General features: G+C 41.9%; 1 protein-coding gene across 1 annotated transcript in view; it reads right to left on the reverse strand.

Annotated features, from left to right (window-relative positions):
• Positions 1 to 658: 658 nt before the first annotated feature.
• gpr158b (G protein-coupled receptor 158b) overlaps positions 659 to 14,298 on the reverse strand; it is a 66,535-nt gene continuing 52,895 nt past the window's right edge. Inside the window, exons 8-13 of the mRNA XM_053438903.1 lie at positions 11,905 to 12,043; positions 7,143 to 7,248; positions 3,959 to 4,105; positions 3,438 to 3,681; positions 2,294 to 2,850; positions 659 to 1,630 (exon numbers count right to left, since the gene is read on the reverse strand). Of these exons, the coding sequence (XP_053294878.1) occupies positions 659 to 1,630; positions 2,294 to 2,850; positions 3,438 to 3,681; positions 3,959 to 4,105; positions 7,143 to 7,248; positions 11,905 to 12,043 (2,165 nt within the window). The remainder of the gene's footprint in view (positions 1,631 to 2,293; positions 2,851 to 3,437; positions 3,682 to 3,958; positions 4,106 to 7,142; positions 7,249 to 11,904; positions 12,044 to 14,298) is intronic.

Consider the following 14,298-nt stretch of genomic DNA (forward strand, 5'->3'; position numbering starts at 1 on the left):
CAGCCGTCTTCATTTAGCTGCACTGCGATCCCACGTTTCTCTAATCAAACGGATCATCGTCGTGTCATGAATTATGGATTTGGCCTAAAGGTAAAGCCTCAGATCTCTGTCTGGGGCTTTGGTCCAGCGTCTCTAAACATACAGTCTTTTCCTCCGGTCTGATGGTTTTCCTCATCAGCAGCTGCTGGATGAAGCCTCCGCTGGTTTACCACGTAAAGTAGAGTATCGTCAGTGTAGTGGCAAACAAAAAGCTCATGAGGTGAAGCATTGACTTTGTTTGTGTACAAAAGATTGTCTGATCTGCTGATAAATATGATTGATTTTACATGTTACCTCCATGTAGTCAGTGTGATAAAAACATACACACAATTTAGTGACAAATGGGCAAGCAAAAGTGCAGACTAAACATTCCTTTAAAGTGACTTCGAAGTTGCATTCTCTGCGATTTAACAATGTAAAGCAAACTGTTGTTTGGATTGCATCATTGCACTGCAGGAGGGATGTTCTTTTCATCGCAGGATCTTTTACACTATGGTGACTCAGAAAAAAAAAGTGTTTATATCAAATACAATGTTGGATCTTTGTCAATCATTTTCTTTGCTTTGTCGTGTGTTGTCAGTCTGTGAGTAAAAAAAAATTACAATCGTCGCACCAGTCATCATGCCCTCTCCCCAGAGTTTTGCTCCTCAAAGTCCCACGGGCAAACATCAGCCATTTGGGCTCCGCTGATGACTTCAGGTTTGTAACTAGAGCTCTCCTTCTTCCTCTCAGGTGAGGGTTTAGTTTTCTGAGCAAAGCTGGTGTTCCTGGGCTCGCTCTCCTGGGAGAAAACCTCCGCCCTCCTGACCTCAATCATCTCTGGGTCTCTGGTGGAGCTCCTTCGCCGCTCAGACACCGGCCCGCTGCACTCAGACGACTGGCTGACCCGTCGCCTCTCTGATGGCGGCTTGCTGGAGGAGCTCCGCCTTTCTCTGCTTTTCTCCCTCCCCTTCTCTGCTTTGTGGTTGGACGAGCAGGAGCCTTTCCGCTTCTTCTTGTGCGTCGTGGGGCTGTTGCAGGTCTTCTCCTGTTTAGGGGACGGCGGGCTGTTGTAATCCCAAGGGCAGATCTCTACCATCAGGGAGGGAGGCTGTAAAAGGCTTCCTGTGGACTTGGAGTGGTCCGAGTGGAGGGCCTTGGGTTTCCCGTCTGTGGGTGTGACGCTTTTCTTCCGCCTGATCCTGTCTGGGGAGATGGAATTTGAATCTCCTCCCATCATGGGCTGGTCATCAAAGTCCCAGGGGCACACATCCAGCTTGAGGGGCAGAGGTGACCTGGGTGGCCGAGCCTTTCTCATTTCCCTTCCTTCTTCTTTTTCTCCTCCTTTATCTTTGGAGCGACGTCTGTTGGAAGGCGACTGCCCTGTTTTCTGCCTCTGCTGGGACCGGCTACCTTTAGAGATTCCAGAGCTGCTGCTGCTGCCTCTCCTGCGGGTTTCTCCCGTGGTTTCTCCAGGAGCGATAGAAACATGTTTCTGTGTTTTTCCTTCAGAGGGCGTCTCTGGTTCCTCCATTTCCCAGGGACAAACCTCGGACACGTCATAAAGGTTCTTCCCGATCTCAGAGCAAATAGACGGCTGGCTGCCGCTGACCTGTTACAAACAGGAAAAAGACAGTTATTCATCATGATATAACCTAAACCGTCATTGTATGTGTTATTTAAGTTATTTTAGTGTAGTTTGCCTACGACAGAGCTAAAAGTGACGATTGGACTGACCGTACATTTTATAAACAAATGCTAAGGCTGCAATGCTTGAAATAAACCAACCATTCCATTTCAACTCAAAGGGTGATATTATATAGATGTTGTGTTTAAACCTTGTTTAGTGGAAACAAAATCCACTATTGTAGGTTTAAAGACAGGTCAAACATTCTCCAGCCACATAAAGGAGCCCCACTGGGATACTTGTGTTGGTTTATCCCGGTCTAAAGTCTGGGCAGGGTTCTTATTATCCACTCCTCGTTTTCACTGGTCCAGAGAGACAAACAAAACAAACAAGCTTCACCTCCATTTATCATCCTCCTCACTAATAAGATATTCTGCTCGGTGTTTGAGGGTCTTCATCCACTGAGATGCATCCAAAAATAAGATTGAGTTACTATTTTATAGTAGGAGAAAGTATGTTCTGCTCAGAAGGTGTGTGTCGTATGATCACAACACAAAAAACCCTGTGGTCAGATTTAAGGAGTTAAAAAAAACTGCACTAGAGTTAATATGCGCCTCAATCAATTTGTATCATGTTCGTACAAATCACCTGTTGTTTCATGATGCCCATCTTCATGGGGGTCTTGGAGTACTCCACCGACTGGCTGATGATCATTTTTGGATAATGCTCTGGCGTCTCGTCCACCTCAGAGAGCATGCTGCCTTCTTGTCCCTTCAGGCCCTTCTTACTGGCGTCCTCCACACTCTGCGTCTGTTTGGTGCTCCCCGGCATCTTCTCCTTGGCGCTGGCGATCACGCTCAGAGACTTCTGCATGATGGAGGTGCGCAGGAGGACGGGTTTCTTCTCGTGCGTCAAGTTGTGAGCGCTGGCTGACTTCCAGAACAGTGGCACAGACTCGGTGGACTCGGCCGGTTCCAGTCTCGGTGGGGTCAGGGAGGCTTCCAGCTGCTTCTTGGCGTGTCTGCGGCCAATGAGGGAGCCCAGAAGGGATCCCTCCCCGCCGCCTCCGACAGGAGTCGTTTTGTCTCCTGCTGTGGAACCAGTTTGGCTTCCAGTTTCTTCATCCTGGTCACAAACGTGATCATAGCTGAGAGATTTCTTCAAGCCCATGACTTTGTTCTTCAGGGAGTCATCCCGAGCTTTTCCTGAGGGAAGAATAATCACCAGACCTGTATGAAGTGGGAAGTATTACCACCTTGACTGATATCTCATTTTAAAATACATGTTTATGTAAATTAATTAATGTATGTATTTAGGTGTAAGCCATTCAAGCGATGGAGCTAGTCCAAACTGAAATATCGTCCCAAACAATTATGGATGCCACTTTGTAGAGAGATTGATGTCCCCCAGAGGCGAAATCCTCATGATATGATCGCCTAAATTTCCTCTTAGTGCCACCAATGGTCAAATATTCACTTAAACACTTATGGTATAAATCTCTATATTTACATATACAAATCACATATTGGCACAACACTTCCCTTTCATGGACAAGGTTCTCTAAGTTGGTTTCTCTTTCTTAAGTATTTTGAAACTATAATATTAAAAATGCCTGAAAGCAGCGAAATTCAGAAAATCTTCAAAATACTTTTAATTTGTAAAGGTGGTTTTTAAACACGCAGACAATTCAAAACCCCTCTAACTCATCTGAAAAAACTAATTCCGGTACCTAACAGGTCAAACTCACTAATATCACCCAGCCTCAATTTAACATGTGGAACAAGAGACGTACCGTGATGACTCGGTTCAAACGGGCTCCTCTTCAAGGTGCTGCGGTTGCTGCCGTGCTCGCTGCCGTCCTCGCGGCTACACTGGCGGTGCATGTGCATGGTCTCTGGGATCTCTGTGATCCGCTTCATCAGCGAACGGCCCAGGCCTTTCTTGGAGCTGCGTTTCTTCTGGAGATGAGGATTGTTTGCAAGCATCTTCTTGCATTTGTAGACCTCCAGCTGTGCATAGAGCTTCTTCAACTCATCCTGGAAAAGGAAAAAAACTATAAATGCAGGGCAGCTATTGAGTAATTAGGTTACTACTGCAAAACTGTTTGATTTATACATTTGTTGGTCAAATTTTTGAGGGTTTTTATTAAATCGTGTAACGGCTTAAAAAATAAAATGATTGCTATTCACAAATCATTCTGCCATTGTGAAGAACCAATGGGATCAAGAATCCACTAACAAAACATGTATCCTTTAATCATTAAATACAAATTCAAAATAAACCACAGTTAATATCTTCTAAAAGCTACTTCACCCGTATATCCTCCGGGTCCAGACTGTGCTCGCTCCAGGCCGAGGTGATGCTGTTGTTCAGGTAAGAGCCAGATCTTCCCATGTCCAGCTCCTCCTCGTACGCCTCTGTGGCAATATCATCCCTGGCCTGCGTCCCTTTTGTCAGGAACTGAGACGAATGGAGAGCAAGGTTAGAGGGAGGCATCACTGACACTGCATGGATACCCACCCGGGTCACAAACTCTTTGAGGTTCTTCCCTCGGGCAGGAGGCTGCGGTCCATCAGGACCAAAACCGCCCGCCACAAGACCAGCTTCTTCCCGGCTGCAGTTGGCCTTATCAACAAGGCCCGAGACCCCCACCTGACTCTGACTTTTATTCCGCCCCCACACCTCAAGGATGTGTTAAATTAACACATTATATTATATTATATTATACTGCATTACATTGCATATTGCAACTTTACACTGTTCACTTTTTTGTACATTGTATGCACCAATTACCAGAGCAAATTCCTGGTTGGTGTAAACCTACTTGGCAATAAATACTTTCTGATTCTGATTCTGAAATACTTTCTGATTCTGAAAAAAAAAGTAGAAAGCCTCTTATTCTATTTACTGAACTGACGGAATGAAAAGGTCGGCCACAGGGTCCATGTAAGTTGGACCGGGGATGAGCAAAATTTACCTGCAGCATAATTTACTGAACCTTTATGGCATAAAAAAGTGACTTTGCTCGCCGCAGTCGACTCTGATACATTTAGACAGATAGTCTTTGTAATGCAATGAGATTTTGTCTGTAGAGCATGAAAATGGACATGATAGGGGATCAATTTCATACAGACAGTAATTGATTCTTGCTTTGAATAATCACCACCACATCGATTTTGACTCAAATTTCATGCAATAATTTCACTAAATTAGGATGATCTCTATTAATCCACATGATTTATGTGATTGACAACAAGTAAATGTGCAAAACTAATAGGATTAACTCATTGAAATGAAAGTTATTCTGCTTAGTTACACTGCTAAATTTCCCTCTTTTTTTAATGCAACATCACAAGCTGTGTATTACAAATTCAAAAAAGTTTGCAGGCACTAATCCCCTGATCACTTGGACTCCCATGTGCAGAGAGGAAAGGTGAGATGAAGCTTGATTGTTGCAACAACGCAGCACATTAAGGAAAAAGGCCGAATAGCAGTTTGGTTTGGACTCGATGTCCGTGTCCAAACGGTTTAGCTTTTCTGGAATAACAAACTCAGGAGCACAGAGAGCTGCAGGAACAGACGCTGTGTGAGATTTGCATCCGCCTATTACGCTTAATTATCCCAGCACACTCAACTGACTTGCACTTGTGAGGTGCCTAATTAAGAAAGAATGAAAGAACAGAGAGCTCTGATGGTGTATTGCGTTGCTCACGCAGCAGGAGAATTTAATGTTTTCCATCAGACTTAGAGACTGCACATGAAGACACCCGCGGGAGTGCTCAGCTAAATTAAAATAACCACTAACGCAGTTTGAATGAGTTTAAGCTAATGGTAGCAAATGGTAGCTGTAAGTCTGTGTGTGTTGCACACTGCTAATATCGAATGAAGTTCAGATGATGAATGAACTGTTATGCAAGCTTCTGTGCAGTGGTGGCTATTATGGAAATCTCTCTGTGCTGAAAAGAACTTCTACTACAAAGGCAGGACTCTTAAACTCTTACAGGAAAGAAAAGTAAGACTTCTACATGGATTTCATCTCTTCTGCACTTCTGTATAAGCTGCTCTTCTATTGACTAGTTATTGTAGATACCTAAACATCCTAGCTGGAGCTAAATTCTGAGCAAACAATGACACATTTGGAGCATGAAAGTAGCATTTGAGAGACTAAAATATGTTGCTCATTGAATGTATCGACAGTTTTAATATTATATTACAAGCAATAACAACCTCTGTCAGTCACTTTTCCTCCTTTGCCTGCTCTAAAACCCGCCTCTCTGTGCTCTAACTGATCGACTCTCACACACACTGAGCCTATGGTTGTTGCCAAGAATGCAAATGGCTTTCTAAAATGCAAATGAATGTATTGAGCACAAAATTGATTTTTGTTTTCAATACATTAACACAACATTAATTTATGCAGTTGTAAACAATATCCTATTGATGACCAGGAATTCAGGCTCTAATATACATTATATACATAAAAACATGAGGTAATTTATCAATTTGATGTTTTTAACAAGGAATTTGTCGGAGCCTTCAGCAACAGCATGGTGCATATTACATATAGTAGATAAGTATTTGAGGAAAAAATATGCCAACATTATAATGGGAAATACTGGAAAAAGTTCTGCAATCAAAATCTCAATTAAACAAGGAATATATCAATAAAATGAAGCCTCGGCCAATTAAGTTAAATAAAAAAATGTCAAGACTCAAATGCGGTCATTGTGACATTCGACAACTAAAATCAATCAATTGATCTTTGAGCCCAAGTGAAAACTGGTCGGAATCTCATTTAAAAAATCCCTAAAGGCAGACTTGAGAGATCATGTCCAGGAAGTGAAGAATAAGTTTTTTAAGATCCGTGACCTTGACCTTTGACCTACACTGAATCTGTGAGTTTAAAGAAATTTACAGAGCATTGTTGACACATAATACCAAAAGAAATAAACAAAAAGCTAGAGATCTGCATCCAAACTTTATATATTTTTGGAGCCTTTCTTTGCTGCTTAGTGAAAAATTTAATAATATGAACAGTTTACAAAAATGTATTACAAGTTTACAAGATAAATCTCTTATGCTGCTCATGGACACCTGACACATGACAAGAGCGCTGCAACACATTCGATTTATATAGAGCTCAAAAGTGCTAAAGGCTGGAAACCACCAGTTGGTGTTCATATCATTATCTTGTTCTTATGAAAAATCGCCATCTGTAAGATAAATGTAATGGAGCACAAGCAGGAAATGGAAATACTCCAATTTGTACTTATTGTACTTAAATTATGCTCTTTCAAATATTCTGTCATCAAAATGTCTTTTTTACAAACTCATACATTACATTTGAGCACAAAGATAACTAGAGTTTGAGGCCATTCATTAATGTAAGTCTTTAGCATATGGCAGAGTACTGAAATATGCTTCAGTTGATAACTTATAACCCAGTAAAGTAATAACTGACATGGTTCGTGAGCTCCAGGGAGAATCTGTTTGTTACCTTTGGAATGAGCAGCAGACCCAGAGTCACAGTCACAGTCAGATGAGTGTGAGCAAAGAACAGCGTGAGCATCCAGTCAGGGTGTAGTCCTGGCACCAGAAAGAACCTGCGGGAAGAACACAAACATGCAGGAGAGATTGTGTTCATTCACCAGAACTTTTTCAAAGGCATGTTTGAAGTATATTTGAAAGCCAGTTGAACCGAGTACTTGTCTGTGAAATACTCTCATTCTCAAGTACACAGACAGACATAGAAGCAGCTTTTATTAAATCTCTGGACGAGAACGGAATGAAATGTTCCACAAACCCAGAGGTAATCTCGACTCCAGTGTAAACAGAGGCGTTAAAGCAAAACTGTTTGAAAAGTATAAAAGTAGCATTTATTTGCCTCCTTTTGAGAGGTTCTGAAAAATGTGTTGAACTACATTTGTTTTTGTGCAGTTATTTTCTGCTCAGGCACTATTCGTTTTGAATGCTTCATATTTGTTTCAGGTTTTAACATGCTGAGGTTATCATTTAGCTCAGGTTTCATAATACAGCCTCAGAGAACAGCTGGCATGACGTGGACTCTTCAATCTCGTTTTCTATTATTCTCTAGTGTTCCTCTGCGTCATTGGTATAAAGTGTAGAAGAGTCAGGTGACCCAGCTGACGTTGAACAAGCCTCAGCTTCTGGCCTAGCTCTGCTCCACAGATCCACTCTTGATCCAGAGCCACCTGGAGGCTTACTCAGCAGCATCCATGTTTTTACAGTTTGTGGGTCCTCCTCCTCCTCCTCCTCCTCCTCCTCCTCCTCCTCAACCTGTGATGCAGAATGCAATGTCAGCCCTGCAGCTCTTTTCCTCCAGGTAAGCACCTTGCCATGTCTATAGCAGTCATTGACAAGGTTTAACAGCCTCCCCACACAGTCCTCCCATGGCATGGTCAGCTCCAGCATGACAGCATTCTTCACTGTCTGATTAGAGAATGATGTCAAGTCTGTCAAGTCTGAGGGCGATAAGTGCTGTGCTGAGCAAACTTGAGTTGCTTTCCTATATCCACTGTCAGCTGCCAGTCCGGTACAGTGATAAACCCTGTTGTGGCTGTAGGGGTTGCTCCTGGCTTGGCTCTGGTGAAGCTAATGGTCCTGCAGCTGGTGACGGTGCTACAGATCAGCTCTGTGATGGTTTTGAGAACCCGGTTGTGCTGCCAGCGATATCAGCATTTGCCCAGAGCCTTTGAACAGTCTACAGAGATAATTTCCTCTGCAGACGATCCTTCTCTAATAAAGGTTAGGGTAGGTAAGCTGTTTCTGAAACACTTTTGTACAATTTGTTGAAACCCTCTTCACGTCCTAATACATATCACTAAATAAAGTTGTCTGCAAAAAAAGCCATTGTGGCCATGGCAGGACTGTAATAAACAAGACCAATCATTTCATTTCGACCAAATTAAATGATTGGGTAGTGTACCTGTCTGTCACTAACCGACCTGCCTCAGTGCACAAATCTTGCGTTCTTACTGTTCATGACTGGAGTCTTCATCTAGATAGGCACACACCACTGAAGCAGAGATGATAGCCAATGGTTTGTGAGCAACTCATGGAAAAGTCGACTTCTAGCAGTAGTTGGGCAGTGCACGTCCATAAAGCTTTGAAGAATGGGCCAATGGTAGGGGGTGAGATCATGGGGTGCACATTTCAGAATCTAGAATTAAGAACCCTGGCTTTAGATCCATCCTTTAAAAAACAATCCACAAAGGAGCAAGCTCACCGGGCTTTAGGGAATCGGAGATGGCACTCTGATTGGTTTATTGTAAGTTTGCCCAAAGCATAACCATGATTAAGAGACAAGGGTAAAACTCTTTTGACTGGGCCTGGTCTAGCAATGTTTTTTTCTGCCATTAAAGAAACATTTTTTTTTGAAGAGAACCTAAAGCCATGTGCTTTGGACCATGCCCTTCCATCAGTAAAATAGGAGCCCTATATGTTTCAGCCTCATTGTACATCTTTTCCCAGCTGGTTTCACCATCTCAAATGATACTATAATGTATTCCCGTGTCTTCTGGCTTGATAGCTCATCAAATGTATCCAGTTGCTAAGATTTCCCGTAACGCTTGTCTACTTCCCTAACATCTCAACAGGTGTGGCTGAGAATACAAATGTCAGGTCTCTTGGCTGTGTAATGGCATGGAGGTACTGTCTGCTACCCCAGACAATGAAAGTGTAAAATGGATGGAGTAACCTAATAGACTCGGACTTGATTGGCAAAGAGCATCGCAGACGATTCCCTATACGCCACATGCAGACTTTATGTGGGATGCAGACTGATGTAATTTTATAAATCCTCGCTGCCTTTAACTGTCTGCCCTTCCTAATGACTTTAAAATGGATTTTAAAGCATCTTACAACTTTTTTTAAAGTCGCCGTGCTCAGACTTTCAGCTTATTTTTATGGTTTATGTTAATCCCTCCAGTCTGATCATGGTTTGAAATTTTCACATCAATTAGATGTTGAGTTATTTTATAAAAGTTCATAGAAAGGAGGAGGGATATTGTTTTCTGTCCCCATCAGCAAAACAGCAGCTCAAGCAAATCTTGTCCTATTTCTGTCATCACTGCCTCAATCCAGACGGGTGCAGAATCTATGTCAAAGCTCACAGCAGTGATGTTGGTTGCTTGTGGTTTGTGTTTAACATTTCATGCCATAATTACTCTTATCGCCGATGCATTAAAGCAGAGTTGATATTGTATTCATGAGCACCAGAGCCGCTAATTGCACCTATTATTAGTGGAACATTAAAAAAATACACAAAAACCTAAATCGGCTCTAATGAATGGTTGTATTTCAGCACCAATTTTCCGCAGCCAGTTAAAGCCACACATAATGACAGAAGAAGCAATGCAAGCTATAATTATTGTGGATATTCTGTTAAGTGTGTGAAAATATATAATATATCTCCGCTAGGACCAAGACTTCTTGATGAGACTGGGACAAGAGATAGCGTGAGTTTCCCCTTCATTCATCAAAGTTCCACCAAGGTGACTCAGAGATCGTTGGCCCTCTACTCCCAATAAGCAAATTCACATTCATAATTTATATTAGACATCTAAAAGCATAGTGTTTGTGTATGTGTGTGTGTGTGTGTGTGTGTGTGTGTGTGTGTGTGTGTGTGTGTATGTGCTACACAAACACAAGTCCAGCGTTATCTTTGGACTGCAGCAGGAGACTGCTGTCAGCTCGCCGAGAAAAAAAAGAAACACTCTAATGTTTTTATTCCCCAGAAAGCAAAGAAAAGCTTGATTTATAACAGTTTCACAGCACTGACAAAGGTGTACCCACTGGACTTTTCAGTTTCTTAACAGATTAAAAGAATGTCTTTTTTTTTTTTTGTCCCACTGAGCACAATGGACTGCTGCCTAAATGAAAGAATATTCAATCAGGAGCAGGTTTATCGGAGGAAGTGTGACAAATGGAATTGCTTTGCCTGGGGCTCCAGCAGGCGCTTTGTGGTCACATGACCACATGCTCCCACTGTAACCGGACTGAGAAAATGTTCCGTGGTTTAAGAGTCATAATCGAATGTGACTATTACTATTTGCTGTATTTTTCTCTTTACACAGATATTCCAATAACAGACACATTAATAACAACGGTGTTAAATACAGTGTAATCTAAAAGGAGGCACACAAGATTTGACTTTCAACAATGGCGGAACGTTTGAGGAGAGATTTGGTAAAATGAAATTCAGGCTACTTCACCTGGGCACAGTATTGAATGCTTGACAACCATTGCACACGTAAAGGACTCGTGGAATAGAATTTAGGCAGATACGGTTACATTGTTTGAAATGGGCGTATCTCTTTTTGAACGTAGAGGCAGCATAGGTGAGCCTTTAGATGAATAATAGAGTGATTCAAAAACATTATATAGCACATGCACAAATAAAAAAAAAAGAGCTGCCTGGAAACACAAAAAAACATTCTTCAAACCACCTTTACGAGTAAAAGGAGTCCAATATTCAATCTATTTTTAAGCTGGTCTCCATTAACTCCTGAGGGACAAATTTGGCTCTTTAGCGGGTAAATAACTTTATGAAAGCATTTGGTTTCTCTGACTTCATTTGAGTTCTGGGCATTTTAAAGAAAATAAATGCCAGTCACTAAATTTAAAAGAATGTTACGATAACCTAAAAGTTGACTAATTGAGCACAATTCCATAACTAGAGCAGTCGCATTAAAGCTCCATGCGAGACAGACAGACAGTTACACAGAACTGAGAGTTTATTTTGGTCTCTGGCACAGTAGATCTACGCTGTGCATCTGGGAAGACATTTTGTATTCACCTCCTTTCAACTGGTTTACCCTGCACTCGGCTGACACTGTTCGTTTCCCTGATGAAGGGGGCGGATGAAGCCTCTGCCTTTCATCTGACACGATCAACACTTGTAATGCCCAAGCTAACAGGGAAATATAATCATGATTAAACAGCAGCTTGTACTGCAAGAAGGGGTAAAGTCATCCAGGCCCCCTGCCACTATTCGTGCCACTTCCACCACTGTCAGAGACATTCATCAAGTCAAAGTGGGAGGCCTCATCATTCCACAGTCTTGGCTCTGTCTCATGCCTTTTTCATGTCCCTCTCTACAACTTCCTCTTTTCTTTTTCTCTCTCTCTCTCTCAGTAATCATGTAAAAAGACAGATTGCACTTCTGGCCACAAATTGCTTTCTCTCACTCACTGTCCGTGCCCACTCATGCCTGTTTCAACTCGGTTTTCAGTATTCACCTGATGATGTGGAAGATGGCCGATATGAGGAGCTCATTGTAGATGGCCACAGCCATGTAACGTGGTTCGTGGAAAGCCGAGGGCACGGTGCGGACAGCGTAGCAGAGGTACACGCCCCACAGGAGGAACAGGAACTCCGCTGGGAAACAAACAGAACAAACAAAAACAAGAAAACAGAGACGGTTAGAAGAAATATGTGATTTATAGTTGTGATTGTCTTTGTCTTAAAGTGAGTGTTTTTCCCCACTTAAAAATTGTGACGTGCATAATATACCTCCTTTGTAGCTAGCATTTGTGTCCTGACCTTAGTTTATAAAGATGAATGGGGCAGTGGTTTTAAGGGAGTCTATCCATCTCTCCATCCAAAAACAGTTGGTAAGCAAAGGTTTTAGTTAACTGTAGAGACACCTAGCAACCAGACTGTAATAAAGACACATTGGAATTTTTACTCCTCAGAATTTTGATGGATTAAACAAATAAAACGCAACATGTTACATTGATAGCTTTAAAATGTTTAAACCTCTGGACACATCCAAGCTAACTGTTCTTTCATTTTTCCAGTGTCTATGCTAGGCTAGGCTAATCGGCTCCTGGTCAGACTTGAAAGTGGCACAAATCATCTTGTCTCACTCTTGGAAAAAGAAATCCTCTTACTGATTTAAAGTATTTTTTAACTGGACGACTCTTGTCTTGGAATTCACTGCACATTAAACCAGCTTTGCCACGAGATGCTGATAGTGCTGACTGCAATAATGAAGTTTCAAATTTAGCAGTTCCTAACTTAGCGAGATTCCCCCGTGTTTGAAGTGTTTCCTCCAAACGAGGCATCTGCTTCCTCGACAGCTTGTTGACTCATCCCTCCTATCGTCTGATCTCACCAAGGTCACACAGCCCGACTACAATTCACAGAGAATGCATATTTTAAAAAACGCAGTTCCTTATCAAGATATTTCAGAATATTCAGCACAGTGTGTGTGCACAGACAACTCATTATCACCTACAATGTCAGTATAATGAAAGTCTACAAAACATAATTTTCTAAAATCAATAGTAATTATTTTGGATGTGATGAAGATGATTCATTACAGCATTTTAGAGGCATGAAAATATGTCTTAGAGGTGTGTAATACATTTTGTACTTGCTGCTGTCTGGTGTAGAACAAATAGATGATGCTTTTACTGCTAGTGCAGTGCCCGTTATAAACATATGTGGAATGTGCTGTTCTCTTGTCCTGTGTTAAAAGCTCTGGTGCTACTTCAGAATTATTCCTTGTCATTTGTGAGTCCTCCTCAAGCAGTTACACAATATACTGTTGCAATTGTATTGCTTGTGTGCTGGACCTTGTGTGCAGAGCTTTTTATAGACAGTCGCGCGGCAGAGTGAAGTGGAAAACTGTGTTCATCCTACCTGGTTTATTCACAATTATTTTCAAGATTTTAAAGTCAATGATTTTCGTAAAATGAAACTAAAGTTTCCGACACAATCTTCAGACCCAAGTTCTATGCCCCCCGCCCCACTGGCTGCTACAAAATACAACATTTTAATATTATATTCAGAATATATAGAATGTATTGTGTGTCCAAATCATAACAAACTCAACACTGCACTTCCCGGGCCTTTAACATTGCAGTCTGAAGCCGATAAGACAGGGGGTTTGCAGGATATGCGTTCCACAGACAGACACTCCTTTGTGGAATTCGAAGGTGGATGTGCTGTGTATGAAAATGAGAACCGCAAAGTCAGAGGTTTTCTCCTGGTACCATGTACACAGACTTGTGGTTTTAGTTTCCAGACAGCAAACAGCACTAAGAACTGTGCCAAGAACAGCTTTGGCAGACAAGGCCATAAAGTCTTTACAGTGATTACAGACATTAATATTTATGAATAGGCCCAGTCTATAAATCATCACTAATTACATGCTACTTAGCTTCTGAATGGGAGACACAAAGAGCTGTATGCAAGAAGGAAAGGATAACAATCCCACTAATGAAGATGAATTGTTGATTCATATGAATTGTTCATTGCTGACATTATCAATGCTGTGTCGCATCAGTTTCAGGACAAAATAGGATGATTTATCCATTTTTTTATCAGACGTGTTGTCTTGTTGGTACCAAGACAAAACAAGCATAAACAGCAATTAGATTAATTATCACCGTCTTTCGCTGGTTGCTTCCTGCCCTTCATAGACAACACCAGGGTGTCCTCAGTGGCTGTCAGAGGAAACAGTGGGGCTCCCTCATCTACTCTCTGGACTAGAGTGCACACACACAAATGCACGCTGATACACACAAACACTCAGATGCAGGAAGCAGACAGAGGGACTGTTGCACGCTTCGTCTTTCATTCCATTTAAAGGCCGTGTCTCTGAAGATGTTTCTGTTCCTCTTTCC

This window comes from Pleuronectes platessa, chromosome 13 (assembly GCF_947347685.1).
Source record: "Pleuronectes platessa chromosome 13, fPlePla1.1, whole genome shotgun sequence".
In the NCBI taxonomy this organism is placed as follows: domain Eukaryota; kingdom Metazoa; phylum Chordata; class Actinopteri; order Pleuronectiformes; family Pleuronectidae; genus Pleuronectes; species Pleuronectes platessa.